The sequence below is a fragment of the Microtus ochrogaster genome, chromosome 7, assembly GCF_000317375.1.
Source record: "Microtus ochrogaster isolate Prairie Vole_2 chromosome 7, MicOch1.0, whole genome shotgun sequence".
NCBI lineage: Eukaryota > Metazoa > Chordata > Mammalia > Rodentia > Cricetidae > Microtus > Microtus ochrogaster.
In genome coordinates, this window is record NC_022014.1 from 38558627 (window position 1) to 38582643 (window position 24017).

At 52.6% G+C, this 24017-nt stretch overlaps 1 protein-coding gene across 2 annotated transcripts in view; it reads left to right on the forward strand.

The window, feature by feature from the left end:
- The window catches only part of Pemt (phosphatidylethanolamine N-methyltransferase), an 80545-nt gene extending 57850 nt beyond the window's left edge, over positions 1 to 22695 (forward strand). For both annotated transcript variants that reach the window (XM_005349957.2, XM_026780556.1), the window contains 5 exons: positions 8449 to 8564; positions 16370 to 16515; positions 19396 to 19507; positions 22148 to 22222; positions 22550 to 22695. In XM_005349957.2, coding sequence (XP_005350014.1) covers positions 8449 to 8564; positions 16370 to 16515; positions 19396 to 19507; positions 22148 to 22222; positions 22550 to 22607 — 507 coding nt within the window. In that variant the 3' untranslated portion in view covers positions 22608 to 22695. The remainder of the gene's footprint in view (positions 1 to 8448; positions 8565 to 16369; positions 16516 to 19395; positions 19508 to 22147; positions 22223 to 22549) is intronic.
- The last annotated feature ends 1322 nt before the right edge of the window (positions 22696 to 24017 follow it).

Genomic DNA, 24017 nt, shown 5'->3' on the forward strand with positions numbered 1-24017 from the left:
CACACACACACACACACACACACACACACACACACACACACACACCTGTGTGTGGGGGCAGTGTCTCCCCGCATTACAGGACCATAGCAGGTCTGCCTCCCTTGCCTTTTGCTGCAGCTCCTTGGGTAGAAAGTGAACTCAAGCTGTGGGCTGACTGGAAATGGCAGCCAGTACTAGATTAGCTAGGGCTTTGTGCCCTGGTTGCCAAGTGTGACTGAGACCCTGTCCAGGCAGCCCATTGCACAAGTGACTCTGCACAGCGGAGGAGCCTGGCTCCCCAATCAGTTTGGTGGAAGCAGAGGATAATTTCATCAGAGCTTCCAGCTGGGTTCCATGACAGTAGCTTGTAGAGGATTCAAAGTTCCAAGGCGGAAAATATCCCCTGGCAAGACAAAGATGGGCCTCAGAAAGGAACTAGTCTGTCAGTACCTGAATGACAGGCAGTACTGAGTGTTGGGAATCGTGACTGAGAGCAGGGCCACATCAGGCTGAAAGCAGCAAGGGGGTGTGTCGGATAGGGAGGCCTGGGTGAGACCTTGCTCTCTGGCTCATGAGAGTGATGAAGGGCTCTGGTGGGTGCTGCTGAGCTCCTACGCCACACCACCCAGGCAGAGTGAGGAGTGATGGTCCAGACCCTGACAGGGTATGTGCTGTTGTACAGCGGCTGGCTGAATGCACAGGTGTGTTCCAGCATCTGTCCTGGGCTAGGAAACATGGGCATATGGGGTAAGCTTTCTCATGCTTCTGTTCCAGTCTCTCTAGGACTATTGGGACAAGGGACACTTGGCCTTGGCAGCCTCAGCTGTGCCTACAACTCCTCTGGGCCAGAGGTGTCCCAAATCCAACCCCTGCTCTAGAACCTTGAGCATCTGGTGAAAGAATGGGTAGTGGAACACTAGGTCTCCCATTGGGAGTCTGGGTTTCTCTGGAGCCTGCCTTGGGGTGAGGGAGGCAGGAGCCACGGGTCCTCTGGAATGTCTCCTCTTACCTATTGTCATCTTCATGTCATCTTGCTCCATGTAGGGGAAAACTGCGCCCTTACTCTCAGAGACCAAAATGAAACAAACGACACCTCCCCCAGCGAGCGTCATGTTCCCAACAGAACTCCAAGAATTTCAGGTGCAGTGATTCCTTGTTCCTCACAGTGACTGAGGCAGATTGTTAGTAGTTCCATCTTACAGAAAGGGAAGCTACAGCAGAGAGACAATAAATCACCTGTCAAGGCAGTGTGAGAGGAGCTGGTTCTGGAGCCCGGAAGCTGGTGCTCCACATACCCACGTTCTGCTGTGCACCGTCTAGATGCCTAGCAGCTAGTTCTCCAGTGAACACAGGGAGCCCGTCTCTTTTCCAATGGAGCACTTAGAATATCCATCTTGGGGCCGGAGAGGTTAAGACCACTTGCTGTTCTTCCGGAGGACCCAAGTGCCGTTACCAGCACCCACATCAGGTGGCTTCAGCAACCTGGTACTCTAGTTCCAGGGACGCCAACTCTCTCTTCTGGCCATTCACACACGTCACACCCCATCCACATCCACAAAGGAAAATTAAGAGTGAACCTTAAATTAAGAAAATTTACCCTCACTAGCCACTCCTTCCACAGTTTCTTGGAGCTGTGAAGAGTAAGCAAGAGGAGGTTCCAGAAAATAATTTCGTCCCCAGAAGAGGAGGTTTCCAGAAAACAATCTCGTCCCCAGAAGCAGCACTGCTGGCTTTGTAGCTCTCGCTGGGTTGGAAGAGCCTGCCTGTTCTCATTAGTCAATTCCGCTGTGCCCAGTGGCTCCCTGCGGGAGAAGCCCGCGCTGGTGTTTTCAGTAATGAGACACATTTGGCTTTAATCACACTCACGGCATAAAAATAAGAGCGCCATCGCTGCTTTTGTTTCCTTTTCAAAGCACCTTACTGTCTGCCAGTTACTGACCTATAACAGACCCCAGGTAAATGGTGGCTGTGTGGGCGGAATGATACACGAATATAAATGGTGGATGTATAGGTAGGTGGAGAGATGGATGCTTGGGGGTGCAAATGCATGGTTGGCTGGATGGATGCGTGGGTGGGTATGGATGGACCGCAGGTGGATGGGCAGGGTCTGTGTCAGGAGATGAATAGAGTGGATGAGTGGTGTCGTGGGAGGATATTTCCTGTAGCCTTCTTGAGCTGGAGAATGACTCTGTGCTCTGGATTGTGAGCACTGCAAGTCCACTCACCTGCAGGCCCTGGCCTTCTTTGGTCCTACCCCCGACAGAGCTGTCAGCATCCCTGGGAGAGGACACTGGAAGACACGATTCTCTGTGACGGCAGAATGAATAGAAGCATCTATTTCCCAGGCACTTTCCTGGTTCTGAGCTAAGCATGTTTATAGGTCTGGAATCCCTCAGGAACTATGATTGTGCAGTATTTTAGCAGAGGAAATGGCCCAAGGTCACCTCGCTTGTAAGGACTGACTTTACACACCAGGCATGGGGCTCACACCTTAATCCGAGCACGGAAGCAGAGGCAGGCGGATCTCTGAGTTTGAGGCCAGCTCGGTCTACAGAGTGAGTAGGACAGTCAAAGCTACGTAGTGAGACCATGTCTATATCTATATCTATCTCTATCTCTTTCTATCTATCTATCTATCTATCTATCTATCTATCTATCTATCTATCTATCTATCTATCTATCTATCTATCTATCTATCTTGACTCCATGATATCCGAGCATGCTGGAAATCAACAGCAGAAACAGCATTTCTTTGCTTGCACTGGTGCCTCCTGGGGCCGTTTCCTACATCCAACATCCTAGCGTCTGTGTGGCAGGGACAGGTCCCCATGGGCGTCTGAAAGTTCCTGGCTTTGACATCATACATTTGCACTGCATAGGATCATCACAAAGACAGTTTTCTTTCCTGTGGGCACTGACCAGGGCTGCATACTTCACGGGGTTTGGCAACAGACCGGGTTCACATATGAGGCCTGCTGGAGGCTGTGTGGGCTTCGGGCATGCATGAACAACAGCAGATGCTGATGGGGCTTCATAAAGGCTGGCCACAGTGGTCCTATCAGAGAGATATTTCATCACGGAGTGTTAATAGAAAATTCAGAATGTTTGATTGTTGGATAAAATATGCTTCATCTTTTTTTCTTCTTGGCAATGCCAAGAAATAGGACCCAGCACCTTGTACATGGTAGGCAAGCACTCTACCACTGAGCCACACCCCAGCTCCAGTCCTAAATGTATGTTTTTAGTGCTTTAAATTTGACCAAAACTCACCATGAGCTACTAGTTAAGACCCCTGTCTGAGGCCAGTGGTGTAGTGCCTGGTAACACCAAGAGCAGAGTCCTGGAAACTTCAGTGTGGGTCATCCCTTCTGGCTAAAATGGCAGGTGTGTGCCTCCGCTATGGCCAGGCTGGCATCATTACCCTGGCCAGAACACCTTCCTGACCTGAGCAGGACCAGGAAGAAAGAGGATGGTGTCCCTGCTCATGTAGCTATAGACCCAGGGAAGATACAGCATTCATACCCCCTGGGAGAGATAGTTGTGCCAGAATGTTCCTGTCCATCACCTGGTCTGACTCTCCCACCGTACAGGGAGGTAGCTGAGTCAGCATGGTAGCAGACTGATGACCGCCACGTCCCCGGGTGAATGATCTCACGAGTGCTAATGGGCTGCTTCTGAAGTGCCCACAGGATTTCCTGTGTCAGCGGCTGTCACTGCAGCCCTGGCTCCTTCGTCACTGCAGCCCTGGCTCCTTGCCTCTTGGATGAAGTGTGTAGTTCAGCATCCAGCAAAAGGACTGCAGAACGGAGTCACCCTGGGATCCGAGAGTCCGACTTGATTGGCTCAAATGAACAGATTTTTGATCCAAGTGATGGGGTTATTAGTGGTACCTTTTTTCCATTTTCTTTCTTTTTTTTTTTTTTTCTTTTTCGAGACAGGGTTTCTCTGTGGCTTTGGAGCCTGTCCTGGAACTAGCTCTTGTAGACCAGGCTGGTCTCTAACTCACAGAGATCTACCTGCCTCTGCCTCCCAAGTGCTGGGATTAAAGGCGTGCGCCACCACCGCCCGGCAGCTTTTTTCCATTTTCTATAAGGCCCTTGGTGCCATTTTGTTCAAACAGTACATCCTCACTTGCTCTCTCACAGGCTAAGTGACAGATGGGGCTGGCAGTGTGAGGGAGGCCCCGGTGTGACAGTACTCAAGGGTCCCTCCTCCTGTTTCCAGAGCACCGAAGGCTGGAAACAGCAGAGCTTGAGTGTCAGGGACCCAGGGCTTGTCTGGGCTTTCCTGGGCTCAGTTTGCTTGACTACAGGGTGGCCTCCCTCCTGCTGCCTGAGAGTATTCTTGTAGTGTGAGCTTCAGCAGGCCTGCCATGAACCCTTGGTTGTTTTGAGGTGCATACTGAAGGGCTTCATTAAGCTAGGAGGAAAGACCAGCCTTCAGGGGACAAGGGAAGGCCTGCAGGGTCCATGTCATTGGCTGTCAGTCTCAATCTCTCATCTGACCCTACAGGCAAGGTCCAAAAGGATGTGGCTTCTAACAACTTCCTGGGGTACCTTGTCCATACAGTGAAGCATCCATACCCCAAGTGCACAGCTTTCCCAGCCTTGACAGAGTCACCACGGTGTCATCATCAGAACCCTTCCATTCCCCTTGGCTTCTTCCTAGGCCATTCCCAATGCCTTGTTCACTGGTTCCATTCAACCGATATTGGGATTCCTCCTCTTCTTCCTTCTTTCCCTCCCCTCCTCAGGGAAGTCCCCCAAACTGTGACTCTCCATCCAGGATCTTTGCCTGATACAGGTTATGGGAGGGTCCCTTAGGGACAGAGATATGTTGTTGTGTGACCCCATATGTCCTGAGACTTTTATATATGAGAATATTATCAACTGGGAGACGAAATATCAGTGACCCAGAGATGGGTAGCCCAGTGACCGCATGTGTGCTGGCTTGTCTTATGTCAATCTGACACAAGCTAGAGTTATCTTAGAGGGGGAGCCTCAGTTGGGAAAATGCTTCTATAAGATCTGGCTGTAGGGGATTTTCTTATTAGTGAGTGACGGGGGAGGACCCAGTCCATTGTGGGTAGGACCACCCTGGACTGATAGCCCTCGGTTCTATAAGAAAGCAAGCTTAGTAAGCCTTGATGAGCAAGCCAGTAAGCAGCTCTCTTCCATAGCCTCTGCATCAGATCCTGCCTCCAGGTTCCTGCCCTTGCTACTTTGGATGATGGAGGAACTGTTACATGGAGTGAAATAAACCCTTTCCTTCCCCGCTGACTTTTGATCCTGGTGTATCATCACAGCAATAGTAATGCTAATTAAGACAACAGCAGGGATGCGGAGCAAATGCGAACTTATATTTTTTGATGGTCTAAGCTTGAAACAGTGAAGCCCACACTGAGAGCAGATCGTCCCACTACAACTTAATCAAAAGACCCATTATATAGCATCGGTAGGAGGAGATGGGCAGGCGCCAAGGCAAGAATTCACCCAACAATCTAAAAAACAACATGAAAACATCAGAACCCAATGATCTTACAACAGAAGGACTTGAACACCCTAGCACAGAAGAAGTGGAAAAAATTGACTTTATGAAAACAATAGAGTCCCTTAAACAACATGTAAAAAAAATGCCCTTATAGAAATGGATGAGAAGTATAAGACAACAGCAGACATGCTGATTAGGCTTTTGGATAGAGAGACTTCTAGGCTGGGGTCTAAGGGGAAGTCTCCATTTGTGGGTAGGAATTTCCCATGCATTTGGCTAGTTTTGAGACCAGGAAGAACAATGACTCCACAGCACTGATGTTTTACTAGTAGCGTCACTAACAATATTAGCGCTAACGAGGGTTACCAACCCTCTGTCCCATCCAGAAGTTCCCTTAGCCGACCTCAGAAAGCTAAAAGAATTCTCATTTGATCCTTGTGATTCCTTAGAAGAAGGATAACACATGGTAACACATGACCATTAAAAAAAAAAAAAGATGTGAGTGCTCACTGCCAGCATTATTCAAAACAGCCCAAATAACAGTTCCCTGATGCCCACCGTCCTGTGACCGGGAAGGTAACTGGAGTCCATGTACCTGCTGTGGGTCTGTGTGAAGTGTTGGAATGGCAAGTCTCTGGAGATGGAGAGCAGACTGGTGGGCCCTGGGGGTGGGGAAGGAAGGTGGGGTGGGTAGAGGCTATTCTGCCAGGCGATGGAAAGACCTGGAAGAGGGCACAGTTGTTGAGGCACAACTGAAAACCCTTTTGAATTTCGTTCCGAACAGGAACACATGAAGTGGTCCCAAAGCGTATGCTGAAGTGGCTTTAGGCCATAGGCATTTGGGTCATGGAGCCCCAAGGCCCTCCTTCCTTCTTCCTCCTAAGAGAGAACCCAGCATCCATTCCATGGGGCTGAAGTGAAGGGTACCTTCCACAAAGATCTAAGGGCTGTTTTCCTTCCAAGAGAACTGGCAACTGCACCGAGAACTGGTGAAGGAGAAGGCCTGGGAGAGAGCCCCTCCCCCTCCTTCCCTTATGTGGACTCTGAGGATAGCGTCTCCAGGGATGCCAGAGATGGAGATTCAGTGGCCCTAAGCCAATTAATTCATCAGTACCTGGAGCTGGTGAGCCCTTCCCCACTAATCAGCTTCCCCAAATGGCAGGCCAGTTTGGGAAATCAGCTGGGCATCAGACAGCGACTGTAGGGCAAGATGGTGACAGATGCAGTGACGGCCCTTGTGTGCTGTGCCCCAGAATGGCGGGACTGAAAGAGTGCAGTTGCTCTGAGACATGGTTCAGTCTCTCCGCAGCAAATTAAAATTACTGGCAGTGTCAGCAGTGTGGGGGCTTTGGAACCCCCAATGGATATACGCTTCTTATGGTGGCGGTCTGGTCTGGGCAAGCCGTAGTAAATTGAAACTATCACAAATCATAAATAAAAAATTTCTCTGGGGGCTTGTGAGTTGACTCAGCAAGTTAAGGGGCTTGCTGCCAAGTCTGGTGACCTGAATTCGATCCCTAGAGCCCACATGGTAGAAGGAATGAATAGTTGTCCTCTGACTTCCACATGAATTCCATGGTTCTTGTGGATGCATGCATGCCTGCCTGCCTGTGTGCTTGCCTGCCTGTGCGCATGCATGTATGTGTGTGTGCATGCATGTGTGTGTGTGTGTGTGTACAGGTTTCCATACCTATACACGAACATAGTAGTAAATGTAAAAACAAAAACAGACGAAAACCCCCAGTGAATGCATTTAACACATCTAACCAAATAAGTATTTGAGCTCAGCCACTCTTGCTATAACAGGCCGAGCTTGGCAGAAGCACAACCTATTTTATGATAAATTGTTGACTAACTCATGTCATTTATTGACTAAGTGTACCCCCCCCACCAAATTCTGCCTGCATAACCCACTGTAGAGAAGCAGCCAATTCCTGATGACCTTTGGAGCTATACCTCAGACACTGGTCAGTACTGTGAGCCGATTAGATCACATGCCACTACTCTGGGAAGAACGAAATTCACATTTAGAGTGTGGGCTCTACCAAAAACATTTTGTACCATTCTAAAACTGAACAAGTTCCAAGTTGAGTTGAGGGCCATCCATACACATATACACGGACACGGGGATGGATGCTTGGACACATACATGCATGTGCACAGACACATGGACATGCACATGTGCACACACATACATGTGCACACACATATTCACATTCAGGACACGGGAGGGTGGATAGCTCACTCTCATCATTAGGCATCCAGAGTGTATGTTTGCTCTTTGGCATCCTCCCCCCGCCCCCCACTTCTCTGCATCAGCAGAGAGTTCATCTGAGCACCTGGGTCAGGCACAATGCCCCAGGAGCCCAGTGGGCAACCCTAGCAATGTGCACATGAATGTGTGCAGGGAACTCAGGTAGGCTCTGCAGAGAGTTTCTTCTTCTGGCTACTGAACACAGAGTTGAGATGTGACTAGTTGGAAATGAAAGGGTTCTAAGACTCAAAATTATACATGTGCAATCTGTACCTTGGGGAGAGGCCAGGCTGAGCGCAGAGTGAAGGTGGACCGCCTCTCCTTTGTCTTACCCCTTGAAACAATCGTGTGAGTGTTCCTGGTGGTGACAGGAAGAGGCCTGGAGCCCCTGTTTCTGGGCTGGATCTTGTCTCTTTCTGAATGATAGGAACCTCTAGAGCTGCACAAGATGGTCACACAGCTTCCAGGACGGCCTGAGAATGAAGTCCCCACATTTAGGCATGACTGTCAGCCTGGTAGCCACCCCAGCCTGCCTACACAAGGGTTGGTGGAGATCCCATGAACAGCCCTGAGGTGTAACTGACTCCCAGCTGACCACAGTTGCTGAGCCCCTCTAGTTTGCCTTCCTTGGAACTGGGCCTGGGCACCCAGACCTGCTTCTTCCACCCTCCCTGAACCCCAGCAAACACCTCACCTCTCGCTCTTATTCTCGGCCCTTCATGCAGGTAGCAAGGTGGGAGCAGAGAACTCGCAAGTTGAGCAGGGCCTTCGGGTCCCCCTACCTAGCCTGCTATTTCCTGGGCAGCAGCATCCTGCTTCTGAACGTCCTCCGCTCCCACTGGTAAGCCCTGTGCCACCGTGAAGGCTATTGTACTTGTTGTCATGGTCAGGAGAGGGAGGGCCATCAGGTCCACCAATGTCTGGGAGTTCTGTGTCAGAGTGTCCAGGGAACACTGCTCCCAGAGGCCTCGGGCCATTGTCAGCCACCTGGACCTCTGCGGACAGAGGAAGCCTGGTGATTTTGAATAGGACATTTCATTGTCCAGTGAAAGGAACAGCTTGAGCAGAGGGGACAACACCTAGGGAGGATCCCCTTGCTTATAATGCCAGAGCTCTCTCTACCGTACGCCAAGATGGGAGACAGACCCTGTGGCCAGGAGGCCCTAGAGGCAAGGACCATCAGAAGCCATTGGCCTATCTGTTGACTTGGGACATGTTGCCTTCCTGCCGTCAAGGAGAATGGCCGCAGCAGTTGATGATGTGGGTGGTGAGGCTAGGGAGCATAAGCTCCGCATAGACCTCCCTTCCTGGCATGGGCCTAGCTGAGCTAACGCTGCACCGTGGGGTCTCAGGCTGTGAAGGAAGGCAGCAGAATCTATTGTTCAGATGTGGCTCAAGACTAGCACGGCTACTTCTGAGCCTTGGGTCTGCTTCTCAGGTCCCGTGGATTTCATCATAGGCCTTGTGCATACATAGGCTGGAGGAAGCCTGTGTGCTGCTTTAGGGAATAAAGAAGGTGGACGGCAGAACAGTAACTCATTCCTGGCTTCATGTTGCAGTTTAGAACTGCAAGGAGGCTGAAGAAGTACCCTGTGTGGACTGGTCACTGAGGCAGTTCCCTTAGATAGGACGTGCACACCTGGCCTGGCCGCTCCACTTAACCTGGCTTGGCTCTATAGGTGTATGATACACCTATGAGGTGGCCACCTAGTCACCCGGTGTCTGGTGTGTGGGAAGCCAGGCAGGGGTGATTGATGGGCCCCGGTCCCTCATACTCACCTTCTGGCCCAAGTTTCCCCATGGCAGGACACCGTAAACTCAGACCCTTGGGTTTTTTTTTCCCCTCCTATCAGTCAGGAGTGTGGGGGTGGGGCAAGGGTCCTACTCAACTTGTCTCTCTGCCAGAGCCCAGTCTATGCCTCCTAGACCTGAGGGCTTGGGCTGCTCAACATCTCCAGGTTGGACAAGCACCACAAATGTCACCATCCTTAGAGGGAGCAGGTCCTTTGACACCTATCCTGGGTTGGCACATGAAGACTCTTGTGGGGTGGCCTTTTCCATCCCCACAAGAAGGTAAAAATGTGGCTTACGGCTGTACCTCTGATTCCCCATGCCACGTGACTGGTCCTCCATTCTGCTCACCATTCTCCAACCTGAGGAAGTCGGTCTGGTCTGGGAATGCTGTCAATATGAGCTTGACCAATCAGCTATTCCCTTCCTAGGCTTCTTTAGAAATGGATGCCACTAGGTCCCTGGCAGGAAGGCATCTTTAAGCTCCTCAGACAACCTAGAGAGCCCATGTCCATCCCAACCCTTAAGGGATCCTATCAAGTCAGAGGTCGTTCCCCTGCCCAGTGTTTTCATCCTGGCCACCTCAAAGGACCATTTGAGTTCTTACTCCATCTTTTACAGTTCCCCAGTCCAGGAGACATGATGGGCCCTGTCTCCATCAGCTATGAGAAGTCCTTCCTAGGCACACCTCTCACTTGGTCCTGTGGGGTCTTGGCCCTCCTTCCATCCTTTTGGATTTTGTTCTTAAATATCATTGTTAGGATGGGGTCTCCTGACAGACCTGGATCCGCCCGGTTTGTGTCACACCTGTGACAAGCCTAATTGATATCTGGATTGTGCTCTTAAAATCTCTCAGCTGTAGGCAGGTTGCCTAACTGCTCTGGGCTCTGCTTGGCTTCCCAAACCTCATCTGCTATGTTTGCTTGTTGTTTGGGGACAGGATCTTACTCTGTACCCCAGGCTATCTAGAGCTTACTTTAGAGACCAGGCTGTCCCTAAATTTGTAGCAATCCTATCTCCTGTGTTCTGGGATTACAGGCGTGAGCAACATGGCTAGCTTCCTTGCCTCTCTCTGAGGACTCTTGGGGGGGGGGTCAGGGCTTTAGATGGGTTCATCTTTCCTTCCCATGATATAGGACCCCTAGGGAAGAGGTGATTGAGGTCAGAGATGCAGAGCTGGAGACCAGCAGCAATCCTTCCCAGCAGGCCCCCACTCACCTGGGGCTCAGCAGGGCCCTTTCTGCTGCTTCCTGTGCAGCTGCAGAGCCCGAGGAACACCCCGGCACCAGCTGGGAAGCTGGAGAGCAGTGGTCCCAGAGAAGTAGGACACTGCTCAGAAATGCTAGCGGCAGACCCCGAGGCTTCTGGGATCTCATTCCTATGGTTGGGTCACAGGAGTAGCCTTGGAATGTGCCTGACCTTACTGTCCCCGCCAAACAGCAGTCAAGGCTTTAATGTCCCCCCCCTCCGGATAAGAACAGTCCAGGGGAGCACTGCACTCCTAATTTCCAAGGGTTTAGTTCAGTGACGTTAAACAGTTTGTTAGGTTTATAACTGTCATCGCTACCTATCTCCAGAACCTTTTTATTTTACAAAGCTGACAGCCCATACCGTTTAAGCCCTAGGCCCCTCCCACATGCTGGCCTTTGTCCCCGCCTCTGCTTCTGTCTCTCATGCCAGTCTCTGGGAGCGTGGTGTAGGAGGATTCGGGGCGCGTAACCAGTTCAGTGCGCTCAGCATAATGACCTCGTGCTGGAGCACACGTCAGAACTTTCTCTTCAAGACTTAGTGACATTCTGCTGTGTGGGTTAAGCGGTTCTGTGCACCCATGCACTGGTGACACTTTTAGCAGCTCCCTTGAGAAGTGCAGCTGTGGGCATGGTGTGCAAGTATTCGGGTTTCTTGGTTCCTTCAAGTGTGTTCCAAGGGGTGAAATTTGGCACCGCAGGGTCACTCTGATACTGCTTTAAGGACCTGCCGAACTGTTTTCACCAGTGGCTACTCTATTCTGTATCCCACCAGCAGCTCACGAGAGGTCCAGTTTTTCTGCACTCCTCCCAGCAATGAACTCCTTGTCTTATTGGCAGTAGCCATCATAATAGAAGGTAACTTCTTGCTTTGGCTGTGATAGGAAGGTGTCCCAACCATCCCTGGCTCAGTAACCTCTGGATTCTATTGTGAATCAAAGCCAGCTAGATTGGGTCCTCAGTCAGCCTCAGCTCGGTCCCTTAATGCTGGTGACCTTAAACAGGTTACCTCTGTGAACTTTGGTAGCCACTTCCTGAAGGGTGTTGGTGGGAAAGCAAAAGCCAGGGTGGGCACATAGGAGTGCATGCCTGCTTGTGAGGACACTTTACTGGGCACCAGGGCCAGGACAGTGGTGCCAGGGACACCGTGAGAAGAGTCAGCGGATGGTACAGTAGGCTGAGCACGGTGGTACATGCCTGTGGTCCCAGTTACCTGAGAGGCTGAGACAGGAATAATGATTGAACCTAGGAGTTGAAAGCCAGCTTGGACCACATAGAAAAAAAATTCCCAGCTAGTGCAATGACCCCAGCAAGAGTGGGTGGAGGGTGCTTCTGTGCCTGGACTAGACACCTTCTCAAGCACTCGACTCCAGCAGAGAGCTGGAAAGACCCTGGCCTTAGTCCTCTGGCGTACCCTTCTAATCTAGTCTCCAATATCTCACTGTAGCCCATATGTATGTGTGTGTTCTGTGTATATGTTAAAGTACACATGAACTACTATCTGGTACACAATTTGGTGATACTTGGTGGTTCCTCTTTCTGGTTCTCAAACTTTTTCCCATCCCAAATGATAGCCCTGAGCCCAGAGGTGGCTACCACCTCCTGCCAGTCTCTGCCATGCTGGCCTGCCTTGGTCTCCAGGGGTCAGCCTGATGTTTGCTTCTTTTTGTGGTGCTAGAGATGGAACCCAGGCTTCATACTGCCAGGCAAGTGCTGCTCTGTCAATCTACATGCCCACTTTTGTTCTGAATGCTTCCTCTAATTTCATCCTCATCATCTGGGATGCAATGCCCTGTTGTAGGAGACCACTGGTTCGTTTTGGCTGCTCAGACCCAAAATAACCACAGACACTGTATTAATTAAAATCACTGCTTGGCCCATTAACTCTAGCTTCTTATTGACTAACTCTTACATATTAATTTAACCCGTCTCTGTTAATTAATCTGTGTATCGCCATGTGGCTGTGGCTTTTGGGCAAAGTTCTGGCATCTGTGTCTCTGACTCCACCTCCTTTCTCCCAGCATTCAGTTTAGTTTTCCCCACCTGGCTCTGTTATTTTGCCCTATCAACAGGCCAAGGCAGTTTCTTTATTCACCAGTGGTATTCACAGCATACAGAGGAGACTCTCACATCAATGACCCCAGATGGTGTGTGCCTTACTGTGTCAGCATGGTGGGAGAACATGTGTGCACTTGAGCCAAGTCGGACTGCCTCTTGTGATGCCAGCACTCCACAGTGGTTGGCGAGTCCCTAGGACTTATGATGTAGCAGCTGGCCTGCACTAGCTGGTGGTCTGGGAAGAGACCAGGGCCGATAAGCTAACTTGTTATTTGGAGGTAAAGGCTAAGTCTAGACCGAGGGAGTGATTAGCAAAGAACTGTTTGCTCTGGCTGGGCTCTGGCTGGGTTCTGGCTGTGTCTTGAGTAAGGAGGGAGCCTTCTGGATTGGGAGGCATCCATTGAAACCCCTCCCTTAGCAGCCTGAGCTGCAGTCTTCTCATGGGCCACAAGCTAAAGAAAGGCTCCTGGGTAGTATGAATGACCAAGCAGGCTGGGCACCAGGGAACCATTGGAACCTCTTCTCCCCAGCTGTCTCTTAGTGGAGGTCCCTGTGCGTGGCTGGAGAAGCAGAGACGGAGTCTGAGTTGAGTTTTCTGGATTCCAGGAAGGTCGGGGGGTGAGGGGAGGCCAACCAGAATGGTATCCAGGTAGAGCTGAATCTGTCCTCTCGGCTGAGGCCCCAACACAGCCTGGAGTGACAGTGCTGTGTGTCGCCTTTCACACGGTGAGGCTGAGGATCTGCTTGGTCACAGGCCAGCTCGTGGCCTGCCTCCAGCCCATACTGCTACCCCTCCTCCCATGTATAGGAGACCCTCTGGATGCTGCTGGGCTCAGGAAACCCCGGGAAGATGCTTAGGTTAGTGTGGCGTGGTATCCATGAACTTGGGGGGTGGTATAGGGAATAATGTGATAAGCTGTTGATTTGCTGTATTAGGAAATAAGCCCACCAGATGCCTCATTTCCCTGGTCTTGCTTGGCCTGGCTGGACTGTGAAGAGCAGGTGAAGAGAAGCCTGAGATGGAAAGCTCAGGCCACCCTGTGCATGGCTGCCTGCAAATGCAGCCCACTGGTGAGGCTGTGGAAGCCTAGGGGCAGGAGGGAGCCTCTCTGGAGCTGTACGCACCTCAGGTGGCCTGCTGGGAGGAGCAGAGTGCAGGCACCCTCCATCTCATTGCTGAGGGAAAGTTTAATTCAATTTAAAAATTAGAACTCAAGGGGCTAGAGAGATGGCTCAGTGGTTAAGAGTACTTTTTGTTCTTCTAGAGGACCTGGGTTCAATTCCCAGTACCTACCATGGTGATTCACGACCATCTGTAACTCTAGTTCCAGGGGATGTGACTTCTGGCTTCCACAGGCACCATGCATACAAATGGTGCACAGACATATGCATGCAGGCAAAACATATACAATAAAATAAAAATTTCCATAAAAAATAGAACCCAGAGGCAGAAATGAATCTCTCTCACTGTCATCCAGTGCAGAATTGCTCTGAAGGAAAATGGCTCCTGTTAGCCTCTGCTGTGGCGGTGGCTGCACGGCATTTGCTTCCAGTTAACTCTCCCTGTGGAATGGATGGTGCTTTCATGACACATGAAAGTGAATAGCTAGAATGAACCCCCCCACACACACACACACACTCTCTCTCTCTCTCCACCACCTCTATACACATCTCAAAAGACTGGAGCAAGTGAGCCATGGTGCTCTTTGCCTTTCTGCCCTACTCCTCTCCTAACCACTGGGGGAAAGTCCACCAGTGGTGCAAACAGAGTCACGGTGGACCATCCTTGGGCACAGGGGCACTGAGTCTTTGCGGTGTCTGCTGTGGGCTCTGGACCTTGTCTACAGTCTCCTCCCTTCCCAGCTGGGTCAGAAATCGCTGGTGGGAAGCAGGTGTCTGCAGGTAGACCGCAAGACTCAGCCTGAAGGTCTGGTACATGTCTTTCCCACTGCATGTGTGTGCGAGGGAGAGCAGGAAGGGTTTGAGACCGGGAATCCAATTTTCCATGGCCTCAGCAGCAGGATCTGCAGGGCGGAGGAGTCACTGTGCTGTCCAGAGAGTGGGCTGTAAGTGCAGCAACCTCTCACAACCCTAGGTGTGAGTGATGCTACCTAGCTCCAGGGCAGCTGAAGATGGCTGAGTTTGCTCTGACGTTGTGCATTGTGGGTCACAGGTCACCTGTGGATTTGCCCTGACACCAGGTCACCTTCCAGCCTCTGCAATGGTGTTTGTTTCAGACCCGTCCTCCCTCCTTTCTCATCTCCTGACCTGTGCTGAGAGCCAAAGTGACTGTGTCCAAGAGCTGAGCATCAGATCGGTGGGGAGAATTCGAATGAGCCTAGGTTTGGTGTGACCCAGGAATAACATCACAGCAACCACCTTCTCCAGGGAGTGAAGGATGTGTTCTGCTAAAAGAGCCTGGGTGATGGATGGGTCTCTAGTGACTGGGTTAATGAATGGAAGGAAAAAGGACGGACGGATTGTTGATGGGAATGTGTACGGATTGAGGAAGGGATGAATGGATGGGGGGGTGGGGAGTGGGTAGATACATGGATGGACAGACAGATGGGTGGGTGGGTGGGTGGACAGATGGGTAGGTGGTTCAGTGGGTTGGGGGAGCCTGTAGAGAGAAGTATATGCAGTTGTGTGTGAACAGCAAATCTCGTGTCTCCTCTTAAGCCTTGTGACTGTGGACAGAATGGCAATGTGTTTGTACACAAGTGCTTGCCTTACACATTTTTTTGTACCGCGTTTATATTCAGAACTTCCTCTTGCCAGTGCCCACACTCCCTCCTGGTGAGGCCCGGACCCGTTACCAACCTGCTTCCCTAAACGCTCCACCCTCTTCTGTGCCAGTTGCCACAGAGAACCCGAGCCTCCAAGCCCACCGACGCTGCCATTGTTCACATGAGTCCCTCTACTCAGACTCGCCTGTGAAGGGGGCCTGCGGTCACTTGGCACAAAACCTAGTTGAGGGAGGACATAAAGGCCTTTGATGGGACTGGAAACTTAGGCCAGTTGCCCGAGTCTGGCTTGACCTAGGCAGGGGCTATGGCAAGCAAATCAGCATGGGCACAGCCTTCCTCAGGCCTAGATTTGTAAGGAGAATGGTAGCCATCACCACACGTAACCCATGCCAAGCTCAGGCTCCAGGCGCTGGGCTTGCTGTGTACCCTGTACTGCAGATGTACCCGTTCTCCTATCAACTTAATCCCCATGCTCAGTACCAGCTGGCAGGGCCTTAGTGTACACACTGGTGGCTCTTGGACTGAACCCTGCTAATGTGCATGAAGTCATAAATGATATTTTGCATTTATGTCAGAACTTGTGACTTCTCATTGAAGATAAAAGAAGCTCTGACAGGCCTGGGTCTTTGGTCTTGCGTGGTTCTCATGACACGGAACTACACAGTTCATGCCGGAGCCTGAGTCCTACCTGTAATGCCTCAGTGGTCAGTGAGCGTGTGACCCCAGGGCTGACAGCTCTGAGAAAGGCAGGAGACTTGCCATATATGCTATGACATGTTGTATGCCCTTGTCCTGTTCCACAGCTTCACACAGGCCATGGTGAGCCAGCCCAAGATGGAAGGCCTGGATAATCACACCACCTACTTCCTCGGCCTTGTGCTCCTGGGTGGGGGCATTGTATTTGTGCTGTCCAGCTTCTTTGCACTGGGGTTCACTGGGACCTTTCTAGGTAAGACCCTGAGGTATGGGGTGACCTTGGGCAGGTACACTGGGGCGCAGGGAGGAGCAGAGTCCTGTGATTGTCATCTGCTGTGTGATGTGCCTTGAGAAGCCCTGGGGACCCAGCCTGTCGTGGTTAGGACATTGGACTCTAGAACACCAAGCTGCTTCCTGGGAGACAAGAAAGACCCTAGTCCTGGGTGATGGGTCCCAGAGTGCTCTCTCTCCTGGGTTCAGCTCCCCTTTTTAAAGAAGGCCCTCAGTCATGTTTGCATGGAAGAATGAGGTAGTAGGTTGCCTGGGTATACAGGGTGCACAGAATGCATCTGGGACTGGGTGAGGGCAGACGGGGTAAGACCCTCTACTGCATAACCACTCTTGGGTTTGCTTAGCACACTTAGCTACCAAGTGGCAGGATCTTGGGTATGGTAGGTACAGGCAAAGCTTGTACAGGCCCAGGATGGGTGAAGGGCAGAGGGATGTGGTCTCTCCTCCATCCTCCACTCCCTGGGGCTCTGGTACTTTGGTCCTGGGAACCCAAAGTGGTCAGGTCTGGCCAGAAACTTCAACTCATGACAACAGTGACTTCCATCATCTTGAAAGCAAGAGAGGGCAAGCTCAAGAAAGACTTCCACAGAAGAGACTGTGATAAGGGGGCCTTCAGAATGTTGATGGAGGGAAGGCAGTGGCCCCATCTACAAATTGCCCATTCCAGCTACCAAGATGTCTCTGGGGCTAGCACAGCGACAAGAGAGCTGGCTCTGCACAGGGGCCACCAAATTTGGCCTCTGGTGGTCTTCAAAGCCCTACTGTCACCTAGCCTTCCAGGACAGACATATTGGCCTGGCCTCTGCCCAGGCCAGGCTGCCCCGCAGCAGACATGGAGCTCTGAATTGTGTGTTTAGTAGTGACCGTGCATGAGGGACCAAGAAGCATATGAGCTAGGACTCCTAGTGCTGCCCCTGGTGGCTCAGCGTTTGCTGCTCAGGCAGGAGATGCCAGGAGCCATCCTGAGAGAATGAGGCCAGCCTGGGAAGAGGGGAAGCAGAGTGCAAGTTGGAGATGAGCAGGTCAGCATGGGGGCTGCAGGAGAGCTGTGGCAGTTGGGACAGGGTTAGGGAGCTGGTAGAGACCCTGACTCCTGACCTCCCAAGGAGGTAGGAGCCTTGGAAAAGGTCTCAGTAACAAAGAGCTGGGGGTAGGGAATGGTGGGGCCAAGACCAGAGGATGGAGCCTCATAGAAACTGGTCCTCCTCAGAGAGATAGGGGCCAGGGAATAGCAGGAGGGTCCCCCTAGGACTTGTGCATATAAAAGGGGCTGTGACCACCTAAGGAAGAGATGAGGTACTGTCAAGTCCTGGAAGACAGAGTAAGCAGGGCTGAGGGGCGGGGTGGGGAGGGTTGCAGGGATTGAGAGTCAGGGAAGGAGCTTGTGGAGCTACCCGAATGTTGGAAGACAGATGGGCAACCGCCACGGATGGTCAGGGCCATGGATAGTCATGGTGAGTCAGAGGGGTGCAGGCAACTCTGACATGGCTTTAGGTAGAAATGGCCTAGAAAGCAAGGGTCCTACCAGCTTTGGAAGTAGAGAAGAATGGTCCCTCTCCTGTGACTCAGCCTGGAGCGGGTATCTGTGCCACCTACCGTCAGGCCCCACTGCCCCGCTTCCTACTTCCTCCCAGTGGTCCCCGGGCAGCCTCCTGGACTCCTGTACCTTTTGTCCCTGACAATGACAGCGCCATTTCTACCAGGCCCCTCCTGCAGGCGCTCCCCTTGTTGGGCCGGCTGTCCTACTTTCTGCCTGGGATGGAGCTGCATTGTCTTTCTGGTCTAATGGGGGACAAAGGAGAGGCTACTGGGAACGGATGCCCTGGCACAGTGGAGACACCATGTAGACATCTGAGCCAGAAGCCTTGCTCTGTGAGAGTGGCCTGGTTAGGTGGATAAGTGACTGGCTATCTGGTGATCTCTCCCAGGCTGACCCCCAGAGTGACAGGGGGTACGGGGAGGGCAGGCTGGAGCCACAGCTAACCTGTCCCAGTGTGTTGCTGCGATAAACACCATGAACAAAAGCAACCTGGGAAGGAGGGCTGTAGCTGGCTTACACGTTACCGTCCATTGCTGATGGAAACCAAGGCTGGAAATTAAGGCAGGAACTGAAGTAGACTATGGAGGAGTGTGGCTTGCTGGCTGGCTTTCCATGGCTTGCTCAGCTACCTTTTTCATACTACCCAGGACCACCTACTCAGGGATGGCACCACCCACAGAGCTGGGCCTTGGCCCTCCCACATAAATCTCATGGAGCCAATATCTTAGTGAAGGTTCCCTCCTCCCAGGTGACTCTAGTTTGTGTCAAGCTAACAAAGCTAATCAGCACACACCCTACCATCCGGCACCCCAAGAGGAAGACTGAGACTTAGGAGGTGCAAGGGGGAGGCAGCCAGGGTGGGAAGAGGAAGAGCCAGGCAGATGAAGGAGGGCTGATACTCTGAAGATACCGCTGGGAAGGGGCTCTGAAAGAGGGAGGGAGGCCCCAGGAGGGAGCTCTCCACAGACTGGGTAAGGCTTCTCAAGAGAGGGACAGGCAAACACAGAGGCACCTGGTGGGGAGAAGGGGGAGACCAGTGTCTGGGGCTCAAAAGAGGACCAAGCTGGGAAGCTCAGTGCCCAGCTCACTCATGAGCTGGCAGGGAAGGCAAAGCTGGTGGGAAGGCTTTGATCCTGTAGCTGTGGGTTCTGACCCCACCACTAACTGGGGGCCTCCTGGGGCACAGGGCTCCCACCTCATGTGCAGCTCTTCCAAGGCTCACTGGAATTTCCTCCAGTAATAGTGTGGCCAAGGACGCAGATGGCTAAGTGACCCTCACCTCCTATCCTGTCTCGTCCACAGGTGACTACTTTGGGATCCTCAAGGAGGCCAGAGTGACCACATTTCCCTTCAACGTGCTAGACAACCCCATGTACTGGGGGAGTACAGCCAACTACCTAGGCTGGGCACTTATGTGAGTACTTGGTGCCCTGAGGACCCCAGGTGTCCACACCCAAACTGAACCCCCTTCTACCCTCTCGCCCTGCCACCTCCTGATCTTCCAGAACACATAGTTCCTCTCCCACGCTGCATGATGTTGTCCCTTCCAACAGGAACCAGCCTGCCTCCATTCCTAGTCCATTCTTCCAAACCCAACTGATGGTGTCGCCTCCTCCAGAAAGTCCTTCCTGCCTCTAGGCTTCCAGTGCCCCGTGTTGGAGTCAGTGAGCAGTGGCCTGTCTCCTCTCTTTTGGCAGAGCCGTACACATGTCCCTCTGTGTCACCAGAGTGCCCAAGAGTGAAGGTCACTCCAAGCTTGGAGTGGCCAGGCCAGGGTTCTGAGGCCTGTGGTAGCTGTGACAGCTGCCTCCAGAGGGCCTTGATGCACACTGCTAAGCCGAGGCCCAGCACACTGGGGACGGAGCCTTCACCTGAGGGCTGACTAGAGATACACCTTTACTTGGCCGCAGACGCTGACCCAGTAGGCCTCCCACAGCCTGTCTCCTGCTTCTCAAGTCTCGTTCCCACATATGACTCCCTAGGAGACAGGGCAAGAGACACAGGCCCTGGGCCCCTCTTTCTCCAGTCCTACAACAAGGATTGGAGAACCCTGGGCTCTGGGTGATCATCCACCAGCGGGACTGCCAGTCTACCCTGAGCTGTTAGGAAATCAAGCTGGGCCAAGGTGACAGTGAGTGGCCAGGTTTTCTGGGGGTGTCAGGGAAGCAGCTGACAGGACTTCCTGTCCTTATCTTCGTGCCCTTATCTCCACCTCCTAGCAGGGCTTCAAATGTGTGTTTACCATGGGCCTGGTGTTGCTAGCCGAGGCAGGAGGAGGGGTGTTTGTTCACAGCCCCTCACTACTGCTGGGGAACTGTCCCCCCAGAGCCCTTGGGGGCACTATCACCCACCCCAGTGCCTTGGATGAACGCAGGGGAAGTTCTTTCAGAGTCTCCCACAAGCCTTTGGTTGGGGTCACCGCAGTGACTGTTGTAGACAATTAAAGATTTGCTTCATTTAGGAATCATGACAGCAGGTCAAGACCAATGAGGCCACAGTGGGGAAACTGAGGCTAAAGACTGAGTTCACCTCAGGCTATATAGTAAACCTGGGGCAGAGATTGCTTGGTGCTTAAGTTCCTGGCTCCAAAGCCTATCCCTGCAGGTCTGCTTGCTTTTCGTGTGTCGGTAGTGAGCTGTAGGGTCATTCTCACTGCCAGCTTGGTGTTGAGGGCTCTCAACACACCAAGACCAAGGTTTCAATCATCAGCCATCTTCCAAGGTCTTCCCTGACCCACAGAACCTCATGTAGCCAGAACCACAGCTGAACCCTGGCTAGGGACAAAGTGCCTATTTAGCCAAGACAGAGGGGAAACATGGCCATTGTCCCCCTCAGGCCATGACACAGACATCAAGACCAAGTTCCAAGTTGGAAGGGACAGCAAGGACAAAGTCCTAGTTGAGAGCCCAGCTAAGTTCCCTATAGGGGGAGGCGCATGCTGAGAGTTGAGGGCGAAGTTGAGCTCAGGGCCTGGGGCAGTGGCAGAGGTGGTGGTCGGAGTGAGAGAGCACATGAGCCCCACAGATGTTCTGCGCTGTGCAGTGAGGGCTCCTGTGTCCCTGCCCCTCCCAGACTGGCCAGTGTGAGGTCCAAGTGAGCATTAGGGAGTGAGCAAGGCAGAGGGCCCTGTCGGGCACACACGCTCTTGTGCCCTCTGCCCTTGGGGTCTGTGTGGTGAGGTACAGAGCAGATTCTCCTGTAACCCAAGGCTTGTTCCCGTCCTTTCTGGTTCGTTCCCTTCCTGCTGAAGTGGATGTAGCAGCCCAGGCCCCGCAGGAGCCAGTGGAACCAGAGGTAACCATAGAAATAGCCTGGGGGGCAGCTCGACAGCAGCTATTTCTGGAAACCCGAGGCAGGCAAGCTCGGCTCCTCCCTGCTGTCACTAACAAGCTGTCTGCATTCATCCGCACAGTGAGGTCAGAGACTGGTCACCTGCAGAGAGCCACAACAGACACTCTGTACATTCTGCTGAGGACTTCTGTCCTCTGGGCTGTAACTGCTAGGGTGCTGGAAGAACAGCTCAGGGCCCGGGGCAGGCCTGAGTTCTGCGCTGTGCAATGGAGGGGTCCTGTGTCCCTGCCCTTCCCAGACAGAAACATAGACTGACCAGTGTGAGGTCCAAGTGGGCATAGCAGAGGGTTACTGTGACTGCTGGCTCTGAGGGAAGATCGTGCTGTGGGAAGACTATCCTTACCATAGCCAGGGCCACCCCAGATGGTGGCTGTGGGCTGCGCCTCTGTACGGCAGAGCTCAGATGGCAGAACTTGCCCATGAGGCCATGTGCTCACGGCAGCCCTAGGATGGCTTTTTACAAGAGACTTATTTTCTAAGAACATTGTCCGGTGGCCAGTGGGAATGTTCCCTGTCCCCGAGGCTTGGTCTCAGCAGCCACTGCCTGACAAGGTGTCCTTCCTCACCTCTAGAAAAATCACATTTAGGAAGAGACACCTCCAGGCTTAGTTCACCGGAGGGATCCCAGCATCAGCCGAGGACCCACCCACTATGTTGGCAGGAGTGTCTAGGTTCTTCCAACTGATAGTGTGTCTGTCTACAGGCACGCCAGTCCCACAGGCCTGCTGCTGACGGTGCTGGTGGCCCTTGTCTACGTGGTGGCTCTCCTGTATGAGGAGTGAGTAGAGCCCTGGTGGAGTGGGAGATGGATGTGGTGGCCAGGTTAGACCAAGCCTCTCATTTAGAATGGCTTCATGTGGCCGGGCAAGTTTTACCAGGCTGCTGACCGCCTGGCTGAAGAGAATGGGGGTGGAGAAGGCAATGCCTGGTACCTGAGACCTAGGCAGGCAGGCAGGAGATGTTGGTCCCTCCAGGCTCCTCTTGCTCTTTGAAGCCTCTGGGAGACACTGGGAATGTGGATCCTCTCGTCACTGGTGGAGCAGGTTCGCTGCTGGGGTGCAGTAGAGTCCTGGAACGGCCCCCTGGAGCCTTTTCCTGTCCACAGGCCCTTCACTGCTGAGATCTACCGACAGAAAGCCGCAAGGCTGCACAAAAGCAGCTGACGGGGCCATGGGGATCTGTGGAAAGCCGGACTGGCCTCCTGGCTGCCCCAGGCATCAACCGTTTGAGGGGAGAACAGCGCTGGCCACTGCACCTGTGCCTTGGAAACCAGTCATGGAGACCCCGTGCGTTGTGCCCTGTGATCACTGAGTCTCCCATCCTCATCACGCCCCGACACACTAATAAAGGCTTTGTGACCTCAGCACCTCTCTGGGCCCCTTTCCATCTGGTCTCAGGAGGGAGAGCAGGGCACTGGATTCTAGGCTGTAGGAGGGCTAAGCAAGGCAAACACTATGTCCCTGGAGGGCTTCTGGTCCAGACTGGTTTGGCCCTTTCTCTCCTGGGCAGCCTCCTGATGCTAAGATTCACAGTGAACTGTCTCTCAGAAAGACCTCAGCAATAGAACTGACGGCAGCCACAGCCTCTCCTGGGAAACCGACACCCTGGGTCACCTGCTGGCCACGCCCCAGCCCTTGCAGGACATGACCTCACTCTGGGAGACCCCGTTCAGCATCCACCAGCCTGAGGGTGGAGTTCTGTCAGGTTAGCTGACACTGTCATGCCACTTAGATTGCCTCCCAAAGAGAGGATGTAGTGGAAACCGCTGTGCCGTCTGAGCTGGGTCAAATTCAGCTGGAGAGGCGGTGTAGGCGGGGCACAAATGACCAAGAAAGTGTGATCAGAAGTTGACGCTGGGGCAGCAGAGGACACCAAAGGACCGCCTTCCTCTGCTCCTCCCGGCACTGTGTAGCCATTAGAGCTGAACCCACCGTGACCCCCAGGACTCCAGGTTCCTAACAGATAGATGGCTTAGGAGTACCTAAGCTTGCTAGACTTTGGGGTGATTACCCCTTTAGTCTCAGCTGCATTCCTTTGTCTTATTTATCCATCCAGTAGGTGGACACTGGGTGGTTCGCGCTTCAGGACTAGTGTGGTTACCACACCGTTGTGAACGCCTGTGTACATCTTTACACACAGAGATGGTTTCATTGCTTTTGGGTCTATGCTTAGGAATGGAGTTGCTAGGTGACCAGTAACACATGCTCAATAGTGTGAGTCACCTCTCAACAGTTGAAAGTGTTATCATTTGATTCTCTCTTTCAGTGATCATCTTTTCTGAGATGGGTCTCTCTGTGTAGTCTTTCTCACGGTAGTGAGGATTGAATCCAGGGCCTTGTATCCCTCCCCGCCCCTCCACTGAGGTGTGTTCCCAGCTCTTCGCTGTGTGGTCAGATGGTTCTGTGTGGTCAGGTTCTCTGATGGGATGGCGTTGGAGTTGAGAGCAGCAAGCAAAAGGAAACAGACCTAAGACCAGCTCTTCGAGGCAGCAGGGGTGATACGTGTTGAGGCTTAGAGGCGAGAGCTCTAGAGGGTTCTTGGAAGGTGCTGGGTTATGGAACTCATGTCTCACT